At 38.0% G+C, this 22,186-nt stretch overlaps 1 protein-coding gene across 1 annotated transcript in view; it reads right to left on the minus strand.

Moving 5' to 3' along the window:
* The window catches only part of KCNH5 (potassium voltage-gated channel subfamily H member 5), a 294,649-nt gene that overhangs the window by 231,132 nt on the left and 41,331 nt on the right, over nt 1-22,186 (minus strand). Inside the window, exons 3-5 of the mRNA XM_019451600.2 lie at nt 14,828-14,934; nt 10,237-10,365; nt 648-763 (exon numbers count right to left, since the gene is read on the minus strand). Coding sequence (XP_019307145.1) covers nt 648-763; nt 10,237-10,365; nt 14,828-14,934 — 352 coding nt within the window. The remainder of the gene's footprint in view (nt 1-647; nt 764-10,236; nt 10,366-14,827; nt 14,935-22,186) is intronic.

Here is a 22,186-nt window from a genome sequence, read left to right on the forward strand (position 1 = left end):
ACCACTGTTTTACTACACATCACTTTAACTTTCCTTCCCCTGACCTCACCCACACTGAATTCATACTCAAAGTCATCATACTGTCTCACCTCTGTGCCTTTGCACCTGCTGGTCTCCTTGGTAGGAATGACCTGCATCCCTTCTTTACCAATTTCTCATATTTTTCCTTCAAGATTCACTCACCCCAGGTAAGCTTCCCTAGAGCCCCAAGTCTAGGTAATGCTTTTGCATGTGTGTCATCCTACTTGTCACATTCTATTGTCAGGTTTTTTTGCAAGGATCTTCAGTTCCTTGATGGTAGAGCCCATTGCATATTCATCTTTCCATCCTTGATAGAGTACCAAGCACAGAGAAAACCCTCAGGTTATGGATGAAATAAGTGAACTTCCTATCTCACTTACTCGAAGAAAATCTCACCATCTACAGACATCTACAGATATGACGGGATATCATGAACTTGTTTCCCATTTCAAAAATACAAGAGAATAAAAAGATATATTTGAAATTTCTATAAATCTACACAGGAAAAATAATTAGAGGATGAGTACTTATAATATAATAACCACAGATACCTATATTGAATCATTTCAGGGGGAAAAATGTGCTACCAACACCATCTTGGGAAGGAAAGTTAGTCTCCCACTTACTTCAGCTAATCTTGAATGTTTGTGGACCACCTCTGTTTTATTCATTGGCGTGAGCTGCTGCAAAACACTTCGGCTATTTGTCAAAGCCCGTGTCAATCGGGCAAATTTTGTCCAACCTTAAAATAAGGAGAGAAAGTCTCAGTTTTTCACATATAATGAATATGGAACGCAACATTCTTGCTAATATTCAGGGGATCTCAGAAATAGCATAACATCCAGAACTAATAAAAAGTATCAATCTAAAGCACTTAATTTCTACATAAACATCACCACATATTTCAAGTGTAGCTATAAAGTAATGACTAATTTTTATGTGTGATCTTTGTGTTTTGCTCATATCTATTACATAGTCCCAGTACCCAAGGTACACCTGTCCACAAAATTCTGTGTTCCCCCTTGCATTATATAGATTTGTTACTGGAAAACAACTGTCCAGCCAGGAATGTATTTCCCAGCACTCCTTGCATCCAGCTCTCCCCATGTTCCCAGTTCTCATCAATGGAATGAAAGCAGAAATGATGTGTGTCACTCTCACACATGCCACAACTTATGAAGCAGGTGAGACTTCTCTACACGTTCTCCCTCCTTCTACCAGCTGGATACAAGTGACAACAAGCCCCTAGGGAATAGTAAAGCACTGAATCCGTGCACGGAAGGCTGCCATATGCCAAGGATCACCTGCCTTTGACTATAACATGAGCAAGAAATATGCTTCTGCTGTGTTAAGCTGCTGGAAGATGGGGGGGGAGGGGTATTTATTATAGCCTAATAAAAAACAATTTTACTGTGCATTTGTGTGTAGATATATACACATAAGAAAATGAAACCCAATTTCAACAAATCTCACATATTATGGTTCATATCACACTTCCATCTTTCTTGTAACAGCAAAATGTTATTTCTCTCTTGTTAATTACAGTGGTATCTAAATATCATTCTTTAAATATCTAGAATCTCTAACATTGTTTTCTGAAAGAGTAGTAATTTTAACTTTGGTGGGGAAGGGGATGTGAATTTAATGAGAAAGAAATTTCTTCCCAACGCCTCAAATTCCCATTATTAAATAATTAATTTCAAGGAAACATCAATGAGACATGAGTAAGTAGAGCAAAACTAACCATACTCTGAGTCTGTCTCTATCCTTTTCTGGATATTCCAAAAGCTCTAATTTATTAAAGATTCCAATAAGACCATTTGATAACTTCTATGATATTGCACTTCACTAGGTTATTTGCCAAATAACTCCTTAAAAAAGGAAAACTTCTGATGGTCTCAAGGAATGATGGTAACGGCAAGGATGAAATTTCAGACAATGTGACAAAAGATGAAGGAAAAAACCCTCAGCAGACACCCGTCAAATGCCTTTCAAATTATACTAGGTAGATGACATCATGTTTTACTACCATTTTTAGGCCAATTCTGACTTCATTTAAGCTTTGTATTTCCCCAACTGTTCAGCTCCCTTTATGGTATCCAATAAGTGGTTTAGAAAAAAAAGTAATCTGGCATCAGTTGATAGAATGTCCTTAATTCTTCACTAATGGACTTTACCCTAGTGACTAGAACAACAACAACAACAACAACAACAACAACAACAACAAAAATGTTAGGCTTTGGGGATTGTATGCAACCCTAAGGCTAACCCTGTGCAATGTGCTAAAAGGAGAAGAACAACAACAACAACAACAACAACCATCACCAGATATGCCACCAGCTCTCTAAGAACTTAACATCAATGTAAAAGACCAACATGCAATCTGTATCACCAGTCTAGACTCTTCTTCTCAGCATTAGACCTATCTTGTATCTAATCAGCCATTAGCCACCTTTTACTAAGATGTTCTATAGGCATCTGACACTCAGCACATCCAAAACTGATCTCATCATCGTCTCCCTCCATCTCCAACTCTTCACCTTTCATGTATTCCTGGACTTGGTGAATGGTCCCATGATATTTCCAGTTGTCCAATCAGAAACTTGAAATTTACCATCCTCCTTCACTATTACCTCCACACCCACATATCCAATCACTTTCAAGACTTATAGACTATAACTTATTAATAAATTCACTCAAGTTGAATCTCGTCTCTCCATCCCTATATGTCAGACAATCTTCCACCTGAGTTAGGTTGGCAGTATCTTGAACACGATACTCTCTATCTGCTCTCTGACCATATACTCCCAAGCAACTCTACATTGCTGCCAAAGTGCTTCCCCTTTCCCTATTTCAAACTCTTTAAGATCCCCGGAGGCCTTCAGAATAACATTGCATTTTCTTGGTATATAGGTCATTTAGTTTCTGGCCCCAAAGATCTGCTCTGCATTCATCTCCTTCTACTTCTTTATACATACTCTGTACAACAACTCTACCAAAATTAACAGCAAATTAAAAGAAGAATAAATTCAAAACTAAAATTAAATCTCCTAGGAATTCTCTGTACACCCCATGATATTCATTGTGTCCAGGTTTTCAAGCATTATAATCATTCTGCCTGCCTGAAATGCTTCCCCCCATCCCCTTATGTCTGGCTAACACTGACTGGAACCTCTAGACTCAGTTAAAGCATTATGTCCTTCTGGAACCTTCTTAGATCCACTCATAAGAGAGGTATCCTCCTCTGTGTTTGCACATCATAGGATAAATACCTCACATGGCACTTGCAACACTAATGGCAGTTGTTGATTAACATGTTAGTCACTCCCACTGAACTACTGTTCATCTCTCCATATTCAAGCACTTGATAAGGGCCTGGCATAAAACAGGCCATTAATTAATTAATTGACTTATTTGTAACTTAAAAATCAAATTTAAAATAAGTCCCATTTTGTTTTATCATCAGGGGTTGGGTTTGGTTTTGCTTTGTTCGGTAAAAGTGGCAAGGGTGTCTTCAGATGACATGTTGGCAATAGATACATTACAATATTTCAGGTGATCGTTTTCTTTCTTACTTCAACTTGATATTATAATTGCATTGAATATTTCTAGAAACTTCCAAGGCAATGTTATACTAATTGAAGCTTCATATTTCTAAGACAAGTAATGTTACACATTTAGTACATCTAAGGATTGGATTAACAAAGAAGCCAATTTTTATTCCCAGAATGTAATAAGGTTTATCCAGAAAATATTTTGAAAAAAATTAAAAGAGATATTGAAAGAATAAATTCATTGACACATGGAAGAATACAAATCATCAAATGGCATGCGTTCTCTCATTTCCTACAGCCATGGCTAGGGTTAGGGCTTTCTTATAATTCTCAGTTCTCAACAATTAGCATTTTTCTCAAAACCCTTATACTACCCCTCTCTCCTCACTCTCAACCAATTACCTCGTCAAATGTTATTGAATAAGCAGAGGCCATAAGAAACATGATAGCCTTCAATTTCCTTTCTGTCCCCTCCATCTCTAGACCCACCCACATGGCACTGAATCTTGCCTGCCTCTTTATCATCTCAGAGAAGTAGGTATTTGCTCTTTTCTGATCATGCATATGTTCTATTTATGGGCATTTAAGTGGTTTCTAGATTTTTCTCTATCATTAACAACACGACAGCGAATTTCCTATGCCTATCCTTTTGTGCCCTTGGACACATCTGGAATTGCCTATGTTATTAACTAAATTAGTTCATTTGCTCTGTCACCAACCCCCACTATACAGTCAAACTTTGAAAAAATTGAGCAGCCATACTGTCTAGGTCAGAAAAAAGGCACATCAGCAGTTCTAACTTTTTCCAGCGATACATTTACTGGTCTCACCTTTACAGAGACCTAACTGGTACAACTGATTATTCAGCACAGTTCGCTGATGTTACTTAGATGTGGTCGATATGGGGTAATGTGAACAGACAGCTGAATATGAAGAGCCTAAAACTTGTTCTATGAGTTGTTCATGGAATTATGAGAACATTTGTTCTCCTAAAAGCTCAGGATGCCAACTCCTTCTTAATAAAACATTAGTTTAGCTCTATTGGGTTGCAATTAACCTCTTTGTCATGGACTGCCTAATCTTAAAAATAAGAGGAAGTCACAGAGGCAGTTAAATCAATCTTACTAGACTGCAACACAAGATTCTAATCTATAAGAAAAAGCTTAGGTAAACAATTATACACTTGGCCAAAGAGACTACACGGTATAATTACTCATATTTCATCTGTTGTTTCCTCTCTAAAGAAAACCATTGGCTTCCCACAAGGGGAAGGTTGCTATTTTTGCTGTTAGTTTCATTCTATAGGAATTTTTTGCTTCAATTATTGGCATGAAGATGCCATAACTATTTGGCACAGGATATTTCACACTGTGAGTGTCTTGGCAGTTTTGGAATCTGTTTGAAAATACCGCACAGCTAAATGGGCAGAGATTTTGGTCATCTCTTTCAGAACACATATGGATAATCAACAGAATGGATTTCTTGGCTGTAATTTTTCCCCTTTGCATTATTACAAATGATGAATCAGGTACCATTGACTGATTAGCTGAGCAACAGTTCCAAGACCTCAGTACCAGGAACAAAAGATAACAAAAATGCTTTGCCCCCTTGATTATTATCAGTAAATTTCATTGGTTTAACACAGTACAATACTGTCAGAATCAGAGTGTTCTCAATTGTTGCAGGAAAAAAGGAGAGCAGGGGATTAAGGTGACAAAAATGCAATAGTAAGTTTCCACTAGAAAGGATGAGACAGCATGATGCAATAGAGAGAATATGGGATTGAAAATCAGTCACACTTTGCATGTCAGGATCTTCAACAGTAAAGCAGAGATAGCAATACTAATTTTCAGAATTATAGGTAAGAGCAATAAAGAATATAAAGTTCCTGACATATAATAACTACTCCATCAAAACAGGTTTCCTTCCCTTCAATGGTTTTTACTACCATCCATCATGATGTACATCAAAGGTATCATTGACATCAGTAAGTGCCATTCATTTTAAAGGCAAAAATCAACTAGATTGAAGTTTTGATATCGTGAGATTCATTATGAGGAAGAGGTGCACGTAAATTGCTATCACATTATAGTTACTATCCCAGATACAATTTAGAAACAATTGTATTTATTCAGAATTAGTTTACTCAAGTCTTTCAACTATGTGTCTGGGTTTCTTGGTAAAAATACCAAATCATGTAGAAGGAGATTAATGTTAATCCCAACCTTGGCAAATCTTCAAAGGACTTTCGACATTTCGCATTAAGAAGGTAAAATGCCCTTGCTCTGGGATTAAAAGTTACATTCTGGCCTGTTAATGTATGGACTCACTTGTCTATTCTGCATCTTAAACACTATTTCCTATGTCCTAGGTAGAACTCTACTACCTAAGTACTTCCTCAGAATTTTGCAAACACCCTCCATGTCCTCCCTTGCAACAGCCACAACTCCCTGATCCTTCTCTCTGATTCTTTTCATCTTACTCACCTTATCAAATCCCAACTCTGGATAAATCCAACTCTTCATTACTTCTGCATCTATACACCTCCGACTAAACATAGGTAGAGTAAAATATATAATCATGCTCATAGATGCTGGTGAATTCATGATCACTAGCCCCAAGCAGACCTTCGTGTTCAGCAAACCTGCTGAATTCCCCTTGCCCACTCACTTTTCCACCCTCTTAGATCACCATTTCATGCCTACTCCTCTCTCCCCAAACCTTCAATACTTCATCTCCTGCACCATGCTTACTCTCAGGTGAGAACCATGTTTTTTATATTACTGAGAAAATAAGAGCAATCAGAAGAAAATTTCCAATCTATATTTACTTGTTTGTCTTCCCCTCCCCCATTATCATATGAGGGAAGGAACTATGTACCTTCAGGACACAGGTGCAGAATGGCCTGCACCATTCTGTGTGCTTAATCAACATTTTTGGTTAAGGGGAAAAATTGGTAAAATAGATAAACAAGGGGAACAAAATTTTCCTAGAAGAGTCATGCAAAAGTCTCATGTTAAGTATTTCCGGTGCCCAAGCCCGAATTAAAGTAAATCTACCATCTCCCCGTTTAATGCTCTACACCCAAATCATTTTGATATTATGGTGTTATCACGAAATCTTATCTGCACTTTCTTAAAAGTTCCACACTCCCTTTGACCCTTTTACTCAACTTAAGAATTGGAGAGACATATTTTTCCGCCAAGATTTCCAAACATACTTTCCTATGCTTCTACCTTCATAGAGATAGCAGGATGATTACTTAATGGCATAAATATTTTATTTCTATTGAATTTTTCATATTAATTTTACAGCTCATATGAATAATGGAAAGTAGCTCATATACAGCCTTCATGGTTACATTGTGCATTACTTGTTCAATAATCTGTTATGTATTTGACAGGTATGGACGAGTCTCAAAATAAAAGTCTGTTTAAAATAAGCTCTTCCTCTACAAATTCAGGCCCTGGAAAGAGACAGTCTTCCCTAATGCTTTTCACAGTGGGGTCTGATTTCCCCTCTAAATTCTAATTTACATATCTATCCAGCACATAGTTCAAAATCAAAAGGTCCAAGTCGTTTGGCATTTATTCAAATACCATTTTTTTTTATAAGAATGCGTGATGCAGTTAAGAGATTCTGCCACAGGAAGAACTCTGCGATTCTGATGTAAGGATACAGAGATGGAAGTAGGTAGATAAACGGAAGGGCATTAATTTGAGAAAAGTCAACTCTCAATATTAGCACCTTTTCCCCAATCTCACTTTGAATGCTGTCAACTTTCAGTTTCTATAAATAGACTAAATATACTGACACCATCAACGTTCAGCAGGCCAAAACTGCAAATGTACCATATTCTCCCTAACTTCAGCTGTGTCATGAAATCACTTTAAAAAAAAGTGAGAGAAAATAATATTCATTGAATATAAACATAAATATAAATATAAATATTATTTAAGGGAAAAGACTGTGACATGAAGGCTTCTTACTCTGTATTATCGTCATTCAGTGCAAAGGCAAGAGAAGTTCATCTGAAGAATATGTTAGGTCACAAATCGTATACCAATTATTTATCTTTTATTTTAAAACATATTACTTTAAGATATAGTCAGCTATTAGCTATAGGTTTTTCATAAATGTTCCTTATTAAGTTGAGGAAGTTCCTCTCTATTCCTACTTTACTAAGAGTTTTTACCATGAATGGGTGCTGGGTTTTGTCATGTTTGTTCTGTGTTGAATGATATGATGGTATAATCTTTCTTTTTCAGCCTGTTGAAGCGAAGATTACAGGGATTGATTTTTTTTCATGTCGAACCAGCTTTGCATATGTGGAATAGATCCCACTTGGTTGTCATGTGGGTTCAATTTTTATTGAGGGTTTTTATATCTATATTCATGAGAAATATTGGTCTGTAATGTTCTGTTCTCGCAGTGTCTTTTTCTGGCTCTGGTATGAGGGTAGTGCTGGCCTCACGGAATGAGTTAGGGGAGCTCTCTCTGCTTCCATTTTCTAGAAAAGACTGTAGATTTGCCAAAAACAAAAGATAAAAAACAAAAACATCCTTTGTTTTGTCAGTTTATTAACTATTGATTAAATTTATTTAATAGATATAGAATGATTTAGGTTAGCTGTTTCTCCCAGTGTGAGTTCTGGCAGTTTGTTTTTCAAAGACATGGTCCATTTCCCCTAAAGTATCAATTCAGTGGCTACACAGTTGATCAAAGTATTCTTTTGTAATGCTTTAATGTCCTTCGGATGAGTTGTGATGGCCCTTCTTTAATTTCTGATACTGGTCACCTGCATCTTCTCCCTTTGTTCTCACTTAGCCTGGCTAGAGGTTTATTAACTTTGATGATCTTTTCAAAGAACCAGCTTTGAGTTGTGGTGATTTCCTCTGTTTTCCTATTTTCTACTTCATTGATTTCTGCTCCAAGGTTCCTTATTTCTTGTCTTCAGTTTGCTTTGGTTTAAATTGCTCTTTTTTGTCTCCCCAAGGTGGAAGCTTAGGTTATTAATTTTACGTCTTTCTTCTTTTCTAATATATGCATTTAATGTCACATACATTTCCTTCTAACCACTACTTTTGCTGCATCCCATAAATTTGATAAGTTGTATTTTCATTTTCATTTAGTCAAAATATTTTTCTAGCTTACTTTAAGCCTTCTTTGTTGACCCATGGGCTATTTACAAATGTATTAATTTCCAAATATTTGAAGATTTCTTAGCTCTCTCTGTTATGGATTTCTGGCTTAATTCCATTGTGGTCTAAGAAACTGCCTTTTTTAAGCTTTCTATTCTTTTAAATTTGTCAAGGTGTGTTTTATGGCCAGAATGTGATCTATCCAGTGAATGTTCCATGTAAGCTTGAGAACACATATTCTATCGCTATTGGATGGAGCACCTTCGAATTTTAAAACAAATAAGCATTAAACCTAAATACTATTAGAAGACTATTCTATTTTTAAAAATAATGTTTAAATTTATCCTAAACCTCTTAGACACTGAGTCTCTGAGTAAAAGTAAAGGAATAGGTAGTATGAGTCCAAAAGTGAATATTCAATAGTCCAGAAGATGATTTGATATACACATTTTCAGAAACATTTGCACATAAATTGTCCTATGTTATACTTTAAATGGTTTGCACATTGTAAAATTTTCCTCTTGCAATTTGATACCAACCAGAAACCGACCACGTATAACATAATATATGTGAATCCATATGCAAGGAATAAAACTACAAAATTTTTCTATAATTAGGATTACGGATGGAAAGATTAAATTTCTGTACCAGTTTTTTTTTTTTTTTTGAGAGGTAAGAAAAGGAAGACAATGTTTGCCAAATACAAAGAGGAAGATCTCATTTTTAGTCTCTGGAGGGATTATTAAAAATAACATTTCATAAAATCTTCTAAGAGTATTTGAAATTCTTCATTTATATGACACCAGTTTTTAATTTAAACATAATTGGAGGGAATAAAATGAGAATATATTACCTAGAAAGGGGGATACATGCACACCACTGACTACTGATTTCTATAGCCATCCCCCTGAATATTATAGTCAGTATGACTATTGTCAGGATGTTTGTATTTTGCCAGCCACTCACTTGATAACAAAATTATTCTTCACATAAGCTAACAGCATCTACCCAAGACCATCTGCAACAGCTGAATGGGTAAAGGGTGAAAAGTAACCTGAAAAAAATCAGCTAATCAATCACTTATTAGTTCAACCAAATTCAATCAACCGATCAACTGTGCTGTAAAAGGACTTCACCTAAACCATCTCACAGGTTGTTAAATTTTGTGTTTCTAAAGCTCATCCTGGTAGAAGTTGTTGAAACTCCCATTATATTGATTCTAAATTAATAATGACCTGTGAAATTTCTTCCTTATATCTTATCTAAATTCCTCTTATTATAATTCAAGTTAACAAATTCTCATTTCAACTTTGGATAGCCGTGCTATTTCCATTCAAATGATATGACTGGATAAAACTGATTTTGTATAATTGCTTGCATGAACGTAAAGCAAAAGAAGTACTAATAGTAAAATTGTGTTTTCCAGTTCAACCAATGTATTTTTCTAAACAATAATAATAATAACAATATAAATAATTGATGGCCTAATTCTTAAGTGTGGCCATCCCTTTGGAAATTACCTTTTGTTGAATCATCCTCTATTGGCTGTTTGAACAATGTAATATCCTTGAAAGTACATAGGAACAATACCACCTTTTCATGTTCATTTCTTATTGGTGCAATTTGCATATAAAACCAAACAGGGGTTCCTGTAAGAGAGAGAAAGGACAATAGAGTGTGACAGATCCACAGCAGTGGTTTGGTCTCCTGCCTTCCCTCTGCCTTCAGCTGCCAACTGCTGTGCCAGGAACCAGCACCAAAACAACAATATTTTCATTGCTTTCCAAATCAAGCAACTACCAGTTGCTCAAATATTAATAAACATTTTTCAACCCAAAATACCAGAATTTGAAAGGAGAGCAGAGGGTGTCATTTCACAATGCAGGAGCCCAATGGCAGTCTCACCACTTAAGTAACACCAGCATTCCCTTGAGGTCTGGGTCCCTACACCCCTGCTTCGCTCACCAAATTCCTTTTCATAGTTTCCCCATGCATGACCACTCCTCCATGCTTCTCCTTGTCACTTTGAGAAGTGTTTCCAATTGACTTCAACAGCAATCCCTGATGCTCTGATAAGCAGTCCTCTCGGAGGAACATTTGAAACACTATTCCTATCTCAAGCTTCTCTCATCAGTCAGAGTTATACGATGGCTCTATGCCTTTGACAGCACCCCTACATCAGAGAAAGAGGATGTCAGAAATACTTGATGCCCGTTGTACACAGAGCTCTACCTGAAGCTTGTAAGGCAATCTTAAAAAAAAAAAAAAAAGTGTCCCCAACCCTTGAGATTCTTCAGGTGTCTTTATGAGCCACTGCTTCCTATCTCCTTCACTCAAAGAATGAGGCTTGACTCTGCTGCTATGTTCTTTAAACAGTGGCTCCTGCAACCTCCACGAAGCAAAGAGTTTCAGAGCACTTAAGGCTTAGGATTTGGACAAACCAGGAACTGGCATTAGTTCAAATAATAAATATTTGAAGACACAAGAAATGCCTTCAAAGGAGTAATTATCCATTAAGCGATAAAACACTGAAGGAATGTTCCATCAAAATCAAAGACACAGTTTGCATCATATTCTTTCCAAGCCATCGTGCAGCAAAGCCTCTCCAAATTTCCTATCTTAAAGACATAGAGGCTTTTGTTAGCTTTGGGATTTGGGGAGTGAAATATGCAGCTATTAATAGTCTCTACGTGAGAGTTGATAGCCTATTAGTGGCTTGCAATGAAAACCAAATAGGAAAAACCTTCATACCTTTGGCCAAAAAAAGTCACATAATAATGTCACCGCAAAGGGGAATTTGTCATCTAGACAAGAAGAGACAGCTTAACTACCGGGTTCAAGAAATCAGAGAATTAGAGGAAATTTTTATGGAATATTCAGTTCGGGTCCTTGCAACCTGGGGCCTATTGAAAAACATGGCCCTTTCCAAAATGATCACCGGGTGACACAGGGATCTCAAAAGCCATCACACCATCTCCCAGACAGGCTTGTTCTTTATTTTCTGCTTCTTATTCTACACTGTGTACCCAACAACTGTGAGTGATGTACGCAGTTTTACAAATCACCAGACACACATGCTCACAGATACATGGCCTATGGCTGTTCCAACACAGTCAACTTGAGACAGCAGGGTTATAAACAGAGAGAAAAGGGCATTAAAAATAAGTCATTTTCCAAGGTCTGTTAAAAATTTGAACAGAAAGAGATGATGTTACATTTCCCATCTTCCTATAAAAACAGCAACTCTTCAAATTTTAGCATAGAGTCAGGGCTGTTTTTAAAATTGCTTTCAGATATGAAGGCAGATTTTTTTCTTTGTCAAGTTGAGCTACAGGGTCAGACTGCCCAAGTAGACAGAAGATTTGCTGAGTGGCTGGTGAAATATCCATATTCTGGTTTTGGGGTTCAAGGGAGCAGGAAGTCTAAGAGGGTTAGACAGAGAGGACAGTTGTAGATGGAAACTCAGGGCAGTGCCTTGGCACTGATTATCTGGAGTAGCCCAGGCTATCACAGGTCTGCCTTGGTGCAGACAGACCCCTTTAAATCATCATCCCAGAGCTACTGTTTTCTTCTCAACAGTAGAAGCAGCCCCCTGCTGATCAGAGCAATGGGCTTTAAAAATAGAGCCTATAAACTGAAATGTCAGTGATGACACATGTTAAATCAGATACCTCAATCCCCTCATTTGCAAAATGCTGTTTAACCTAATTACTTAATGGAAGTATTGGGAAGACTTGGCATTCAGGCATTCCCAAAACATTTATCCACAGACATGTGAATTTTGCTATCTAACATTTTTTAAATTACAAGAACATACTTTTTTCAGTTGATGGTCACAGTCCTTCAGGTAACAATTTGCAAGATTTTTTAAAAGTTGCTTTAAGTGTAAGAGAACTCTATTCAAATACATAAATGATACCTATCCTTCATATTAAAGAAAAAAAAAAAACTCAATGAAGATCAAAGAATTTCAAACCATTAAAAGAAAGCAAAATACTACCTTGGAAGGAAACGTTTGGGAATGTAAAATTCAAGTTGTTTCTAACATGATTTAAAGGATATAAGGAAAACAGAATCTCCACAAAGGTATTTTTGAGAAACTCAGAAACTATGAACTTGGCGTTCATGCTTTAAAATCAGGCAAAGATTTGTTTACTCTTCTTAGTGTCAGAGTGAAATGATTTTAGTAATATGGAGTACCCTTGAGTTACTTGCTAAACTTGGGGCATATATCTAAGTCATTGAAAGGAAAACAACCCTATATGAAAATGATTGCAGGGGGCATATGGGTCTACTACAAATTATCAACACAGATAAGGACCCGGTGAAAAAGACCCAGAAAACACCTCGAGCTTGACTTTTCTCTGGTAGATGACAGAGCAGATCATTCAGAATGGATTGTTTTCTAGGTGACAAGCCAACAGACATTTGGCTATGACTAAAGAGAAATACCTCTCTGGCCTTGATTCTAAAATGAAAGATAAAATGATAAGACATTCCATGGGTAAAACCATTAAAAACCAACATTCCCATTACCAAGCACACTAATCTTAAAGCAATGCCCGTGGTTGTTGTTATCCCTTTGATGACCCATTAATAAAAAGAGAAAACTAAGTTCAATTCTTTTTTTTTTTAATTTTTTTAACGTTTATTTATTTTTGAGACAGAGAGAGACAGAGCATGAACGGGGGAGGGTCAGAGAGAGGGAGACACAGAATCTGAAACAGGCTCCAGGCTCCGAGCTGTCAGCACAGAGCCCGACGCGGGGCTCGAACTCACGGACCGCGAGATCATGACCTGAGCCGAAGTCAGCCACTTAACCGACTGAGCCACCCAGGCGCCCCCTAAGTTCAATTCTAAATAACTTATAGTGAATAAATGTTTGAGGCAAGATGGAGAGAATGAACTATGCTGCAAACACTCCAACCCACTCTGAACATGGAACAAGTATTTCCTGTTGAAGCTAAAATGCTTCCCAAACTGGGGAAGGATTTAGTGACCATCAGTTTCCACTAAGGTAACAATTGGCTTTGCTATCATTTATCATTAACACTAAATAAATTGAAGCATTGTATGAAGTGACTATTCACTTAAAAAAAAAAAAGATCAATTTGGGAAAAAGAAATAAAAGTAACCAGACTACTCAAAGAAAACAAATTAGAAAGGAAAGTTGGTGGGGCGCCTGGGTGGCTCAGTCAGTTAAGCATCTGACTTCAACTCAGGTCATGATCTCGCAGTTTGTGAGTTGAAGGCCCATGTTGGGCTCTGTGCTGACAGCTCAGAGCCTGGAGCCGGCTTTGGATTCTGTGTCTCCTGCTCTCTCTACTTCTCTCTGCTCACTCTCTTTCTCTCTCAAAAATGAATAAACATGAAAGAAAGAAAGAAAAGAAAGAAAAAAAGAAAACTTGGTTGTGGAGTATACTAGTTGGTTGTTGTTTGGCTGGCTTTTCCCTCAAACTCTGAAAGAGTCCAGATCATGGGGTCTCATGTTTATAATATAATTTATTATACAATGCACAATTTCTCAGTCACAAATTCTGTCCCAGAGAAGACCTCACCATAACCAACACAAATTTACCAGCTGGGAATGGCCTATTCTGAAAGTAATGAATACTTTTGTAAGCCTTCCACACAAAAGAGTCAGAGTCTAGCAAAAGGCCATATTGGTAAAGACTGACCTCAAAGAGATATCACACGTCATTGATGCACATGTAGAAAAGTAATCACACATACTGTGATACTAATCACCTTTTCCTTTAACCATAAGAAGAAATGAATGAATTTGTCTGTCATCTTTAGTTGCTGTCATATAACTACAGGATCTTTACCATAAATATTATAAAACATTTTGCCATCTGACACACACACACACACACACACACACACAAAATCACATTAATGCACCGTATTTTTCTGTTATTCCTCAAAAGGTTGCTTTTCATAGGTAGAATCATTTATTAGTTTTGCTATCTAATTTTATCAGCACCCCCTGCCTTTGCCAAGAAAAGAAACAAAGTTTTATATTCTCCCTACACTACAGCTCAATTACCAGTAACCAAAACATAACGTTCAACAGAGTTGACACATCTTATTGATAATTTAGATACATACTGTTTTTCTTGTACAGAAGAACTTCAAAGCAATTTGACTCGTAGTTGTCAAAAGTCTGCCTCACTTTCTCAATGGTCTTCTTGTCAGTCAATTCTCCATACATAAAACTGGAAAAAACAATCCATTTCAGTTTTGGGTTTTTTTGGTTTTGTTTTTGTTTTTGTTTTTGTTTTTGTTTTTTGTTTTTTTGGGTTTTTTTTGCTTTTCAAATGCTATATAAAATTACATAGCTGTCTTTTTGGGTTAAGTATTCACATTTAGTTACAAAATAAAATGTTGCTCTCACAAGAGGAAATAAATTACTGAAACAATGTTTTAATCATGACTTAAACTTCTTGCTAACAGCTAGGTTCAGAAGTTATTTCAAACGTACAGAGAGAGAGAAAGAGAGTTATCAATTTACATAGTTTCTATAGGCACAAATTTCAGTTACTACAGTTGAGTTAAATAAATCCAACAGCATGGTTCAAATTTCAGTTATCATACTATAATAACTGTAAACATCTGCATAAAATATAAACTTTTCTGCTAGCTCCCCAGCCTACAAATGACTGGTAAATGAAAGATACACATCATAATCAGTAACCAATCCCATTACTTCTTTCCAAGCCCCTCAATATTGGTCATGGTGCATTTGTTATTAAGTTCGTGCCCACAAAGCATGTAGTTGTGTTGCCTCCTTGGTTCTCAGCAATGAACCCACATGACATTTTACAAATATGGATCATCAAAAGCAGGAATTAGCTATTACAGATTGACCAGCAAATGATAATGCTGGAAGTGACATTCAAATTGAACACACATGAAGGTATAGATGAAACACAGCTGTGGGAATGTTGACACTGCTGTCACTTGAGAGATTCTAGGGCACCTGGGTGGCTCAGTCAGTTAAGTATCTGACTCTTGATTTCAGCTCAGGTCATGATCTCACAGCACGTGACATCAAGCCCTGCAATTAGGCCCTGCACTAACAGCATGGAGCCTGCTTGGGATTCTCTCTCTCCTCCTCTCTCTGCCCCTCCCCAACTGATGCTTGCTCTCTCTCTCTCAAAATAAATAAACTTTAAAAAAAATGGAGAGAGACTCTAGATATGCAAACAGAGGAATTGAGGGAGGGAGAACTTATCAACATAAGTCAGGACAGTGGTTGTGACACAAAGGATCAAAGCTTCCCAGAGGAAGTGATGCCAGTAAAAAAAAAAAAAAAAAAAAAAAAAAATCACATTAAAAGAGGTCTAGGAGAGAGTGCACAACAGTGAGAGTATAAGGATAAAATAGTCGAGGCTGATACAGATTTACAAAGGAGCATGAGCCTTTACTAAGAGAGAGAAAAAAAAAAGCTCTCTTCATGTCATGCTATATTACGAGAAGGTAAGTATTATTCAAGTGACTTGTGATCGTTTTTTACAAAGAAATGAAACACTTTAATTCTCAGTGTTTCTTACATTCTAAATCAGTGTGCTAAATATTAGTTTTACTATTATTTGCATTTCCCTCCATTTATGATCAACAGTAAGAGAGTTTTTAATGTTTTGACAGACGTTGTTAAAGGTCACAGAATAATCACAAATTTTTCCCCTGAGTCTTAAGATCGTATCACCCAGTTTCAACTTGCATGGTCTTTTTTATCCTCCCACACAACAAGGAAACGTGAAGACTCCGTGTGACAATATAATGCACGAGCATTCTCATCAGTTCTTCTCATCAGTTAAGACAGGTGCAGGCAGGAGGGGGCCGACATGGCCGAGAAGTAGGGGGATCCATACTTCCCACGTCTCTAAAACAAAGAAGTGCTGAAGCCAAAGGACTTTGAACCCCAAGAGTCTGGGAGGAAAAGAGACTGAATCTACCAGGAAGAAGCCAGCACAACTTGACAGACCATAGGTAGGCGATTGCTAACTGGGGGAGATAAAACGGCCGCGTAGGCACGAAGGGGGGGGAGGGGGGGGCGGGGGGGGGGGGGAAGGGGGGGGCTGGGGGGGTGAGTCCCCTTCTGCAGAGACGAAGAGAAAGAGCGGCTTGGGAAGTTCAGAACTGTATCTGGACAAGAGAAAAACCTCGGACTGGGACCGAGAGGGAGCCCATCTCTAACTGCAGGGATTTCTTCAGACTGGGGCCGGCTCCCTGTTCACGCACCTGGGGAGGAGGGGAGCCAGCCCTGGGCTGGTGGTAGATCAGGGGCACTGTCTGCCGTAGGAGAAAGCAGTCCCCTCCCTGGAGGGCGGCGCCGTAGGACAAAGTCTGCCTGCGGCTGCCACCCCCAGGCTCAGTGGCCTCGAGCGCGCAGTCCACAGCAGGAAAGAGCAACCCCTTCCTGGAGTGCTGTGGGAAAAGACAAAGCTGGCCTGCATCCGCCACCCCAGGGGGTCGGTGGCACAGTCTGCAGAGGAAGAGGCGGTCCTCCCTGAAGCGCGGTGGCACAGACAAAAGGAGCCAGGGCCACACTTCCGCCACGCTGAGAGGCGTTTCCCCAGCGCCAGAGTGCGTGGAGCCGGTCTTTGAATCCTAGCCAAGCGCAGGGTCAGGGGAGTTGGCAGAGCGAGAAGGACCGCGCCGTCTGTACCCGCGGCACAGTGAGGACGACTCAAGTGGAGTCCAGCGGGTCTGTGGAGAAGAGAATAGGGGACCACCGCCATTTTCCCTCCACCGCCACCACCAGGGCGGGGCCTCAGGGATGGGTCTGCAGGGGCCCACCGTGGAGGCGGGACCAGCCTACACCAAACCACGCCCCTCAGTGAGGCGGGACCAGCCTACACCAAACCACGCCCCTCAGCACTGGGTAACTGAGTATCCACTGGAGCCAGAGGGACCCTGTTTAATCAGACGGACAGCTCCTCTAGAGGAGCGCTGCAGCATTGCCTGGATTAATTCTAGGTCAACTCTGGATATATAGATATAGTCTACCCCCCCCCCCCCCCCCATTTCTCCTCCTTATCTCTTCCCTCCTCTAGGCTGGTTACTCTGGTTATTGGTTTGTCTAAACAGACATATTTCATCCATTCTCTTGATACATGCTCTACACCTCCTTCTTTACTTTCCTTTCTCTCTCTGGAATAATGAAGCCATATAGTTTCTCTGTCTGGATAACTCTATCTTCATTTCTTTTCCCCCGCCTCCTTCCTCATTTTCCTTTCTCTCTCTCAGGATTAAGCCTTTTAGCCTCTCTGCCTGGTCAATGTTTATTTTTCCTTCCTCCCCCCCCCCCCCCCCCCCCGCCATTTCTCTCTTTGTATGTGTTCTTCCATCAGCACCGCTTCCACCCTGTTCTTTACTTGTGGCCGGAGTTTCTGGTTTTTTGCTTTTGATTGTTTTTAGTTTTTTGCTTTTTTTTATTTTTGTTTATTTGTTTTATGTTTGTGTGTTTGCATGCTTTTGTTTCCTGTTTGTCTATCTGTTTTCTTTTACAGGGCTATTCCAAGGAACAAATCAAAGCACATCTGGTGGAGGGTCCAAAACATCACTACGAGTAGGGAAATAAAATAACCAAAGTCACAACAACAGCGAGCAAGTAACACTCTCCAAAAACCACCTCCTGAAGGGCCAGGCCCTGGACGGTGTATGACCCTCCTTTGATATAGCAGTGCTCGCAGGTGCAGAGCACACAACAAACTTTTAAAACTCTTAAGGGACAGAAAACTAACCAAAATGATGAAACAGAAGAATTCTCCTCAAAAGAAATTCCAAGAAGAAGTGACAGCTAAAGAATTGATCAAAACAGATTTAAGCAATATAATGGAACGAGAATTTAGAATAATAGTCATAAAATTAATCGCCGGGCTTGAAAAAAGCATAGAGGACAGCAGAAAATCTATTGCTACAGAGATCAAGGGACTAAGAAATAGTCATGAGGAGCTAAAAAAAAAATGCTATAAATGAGGTGCAAAATAAAATGGAGGGGGTCACAGCATGAATTGAAGAGGCAGAGAGGTGAATAGGTAAATTAAAGGATAAAATTATGGAAAAAGAGGAAGCTGAGAAAAAGAGAGATACAAAAATCCAGGATTAGAAGGGGAAAATTAGAGAACTAAGTGATGCAAACGGAACAGTATCCATATCATAGGAATTCCAGAAGAGAGAGAGAAAGGGGCTGAAGGTGTAGTTGAACAAATCATAGCTGAGAACTTCCCCGATCTGGGGAAGTAAACAGGCATTGAAATCCAAGAGGCACAGAGAACCCCTTTCAGACATAATTTGAATTGATCTTCTGCACAACATATCATAGTGAAACTGGCAAAATACAAGGATAAAGAGGAATTCTGAAAGTAGCTAGGGATAAATGGGCCTTAACTAATACAAAGGTAGAAACATAAGGATAGTAGCAGACCTAAGTACTGAAACTTGGCAGGCCAGAAAGGAATGGCAGGAAATCTTCAATATGATTAGCAGAAAAAATATGCAGCCAAGAATCCTTTATCCAGCAAGTCTGTCATTCAGAATAGAAGGAGAGATAAAGGTTTTCCCAAACAAACAAAAACTGAAGGAATTCATCACCACTAAACCAACCCTACAAGAGATCCTAAGGGGGACTCTGTGAGTGAAATGTTGCAAGGACCACAAAGTATCAGAGACATCACTACAAGCATGAAACCTACAGATAACACAATGACTCTAAACCCATATCTTTTGACAATAACACTGAATGTAAATGGACTAAATGCTCCAACCAAAAGACATAGGTTATCAGAATGGAAAAAAAAAAAAAAAACAAAGACAAAAACAAAAACAAAAACAAAAACAAAAAAAAAAAAACAAAAAACAAGATTCATCTATTTGCTGTCTACAAGAGACTCATTTTAGACCTGAGGACACCTTCAGATTGAAAGTGAGGAGATGGAGAACTACCTATCATGTTACTGCAAGTAAAAAGAAAGCTAGAGTAGCCATACTTATATCAGACAAATTAGGCTTTAAATTAAAGGCTGTAACAAGAGATAAAAAAGGGAATTATATAATAATTACAGGGTCTATCCATCAGGAAGAGCTAACAATTATAAATGTCTATGCATTGAATTTGAAAGCACTCAAATATATAAAACAATCACAAACATAAGCAACGTTACTGATAAGAATGTGGTAATTGTAGGGCACTTTAATACTCCACTTACAACAACTGGATAGATCATCTAGACAGAATCAGTAAAGAAACAATGGCCCTGAACAATACATTGGACCAGATGGACTTGACAGATATATTTAGAATTATGCATCCCAAAGCAAGAGAGTATACTTTCTTCTCAAATACACATGTAACATTCTCCAAGATAGATCACATACAGGATCACAAAACAGCCCTCAATAAATATAAAAGAATTGAGATCATACCATGCACATTTTCAGATCACAATGCTATGAAACTTGAAATCAACCACAGGAAAGCATGGAGGTTAAAGAACATCCTGCTAAAGAATGAATGGGTCAACCAGACAATTAGAGAAGAAATTTAAAAATATATGGAAACAAATGAAAATGAACATACAACAACCTAAACCCTTTGGGATGCAGCAAACCCTTTGGGATGTCCTAAGAGGAAAATACATTGCAATCCAGGCCCATCTCAAGAAACAAGAAAAATCCCAAATATAAAATCTAACAGCACACCTAAAGGAACTAGAAACAGAACAGCAAAGATACCCCAAACCCAGCAGAAGAAGAGAAATAATAAAGAATAGAGCAGAAATAAATATAGAATCCAAAAAAAAAAAAAAAACACCAGTAAAACAGATAAATGAAACCAAGAGTTGGTTTTTTGAAAAAATAAACAAAATTGATAAACCACTAACCAGGCTTCTCAAAAAGGAAAGAGAGAGGACCTAAATAGATAAAATCACGAATAAAAATGGAATTATTACAACCAATCCCTCAGAAATACAGGCAATTATCAGAGAATACTATGAAAAATTATATGCCAACAAACTGGACAACCTGGAAGAAATGGACAAATTCCTAAACACCCACACACTACCAAAACTCAAACAGTAAGAAATAGAAAATTTGAACACACCCATAACTAGTGAAGAAATTGAATCAGTTATTAAAAATAAGAGTCCAGGACCAGATGGCTTCCCTGGGGAATTCTACCAGACATTTAAAACAGAGTTAATATCTATCCTTCTCAAGCTGTTCCAAAAAATAGAAAGGGAAGGAAACCTTCCAGACGCATTCTATGGAGCCAGCATTACTTTGATACCCAAACCGGACAGAGACCCAGCAAAAAAAGAAAACTACAGGCCAATGTCCCTGATGAATATGGATGTAAAAATTCTCAACACGATACTAGCAAATCAAATTCATCAGCATATAAAAAGAATTATTCACTATGATCAAGTGGGATTCATTCCTGGGCTGCAGGGTGGATTCGATATTCACAAATCAATCAATGTGATACATCACATTAATAAAAGAAAAGATAAGAACCGTATGATCCTGTCAATAGATGCAGAAAACACATTTGACAAAATACAGCATCCTGTCTTAATAAAAACCTTCAAGAAAGTTGGGATAGACGGAACATACTTAAACATCGTAAAAGCCATTTATGAAAAGCACACAGCTAATATCATTCTCAATGGGGAGAAACTGAGAGCTTTCCCCTTGAGATCAGGAACACGACAGGAATGTCCACTTTCACTGCTGTTGTTTAACATAGTGTTGGAAGTCCTAGCATCAGCAATCAAACAACAAAATGAAATTAAAGGCATTAAAATTGGCAAAGATGAAGTCAAACTTACACTTTTCACAGACGACATGATACTCTACATGGAAAACCTGACAGACTCCACCAAAAGTCTGCTAGAACTGTTACATGACTTCAGCAAAGTCTCAGGATACAAAATTAATGTACAGAAATTAGTTGCATTTTTATATACCAATAATGAAGCAACAGAAAGAGAAATAAAGAAACTGATCCTATTCACAATTGCACCAAGAATCATAAAATACCTAGGCATAAACCTAACCAAAGATGTAAAAGATCTGTATGCTGAAAACTATAGAAAGCTTATGAAGGAAACTGAAGAAGAAACAAAGAAATGGAAAAACATTCCTTGCTCATGGATTGGAAGAATAAATATTGTTAAAATGTCAATACTACCCAAAGCAATCTACACATTCAATGCAATCCCAATCAAAATTGCACCAGCATTCTTCTCAAAGATAGAACAAACAATCCTAAAATTTTTATGGAACCACAAAAAGACCCCGAATAGCCAAAGTAATATTGAAGAAGAAAACCAAAGCGGGAGGCATCACAATCCCAGACTTTAGCCTCTACTACAAAGCTATAATCATCAAGACAGTATGGTATTGGCACAAAAACAGACACATAGACCAATGGAATAGAATAGAGAACCCAGAATTGGA

This window comes from Panthera pardus, unplaced genomic scaffold, assembly GCF_024362965.1.
Source record: "Panthera pardus isolate Hobbes unplaced genomic scaffold, ASM2436296v1 HiC_scaffold_24, whole genome shotgun sequence".
Taxonomy (NCBI): domain Eukaryota; kingdom Metazoa; phylum Chordata; class Mammalia; order Carnivora; family Felidae; genus Panthera; species Panthera pardus.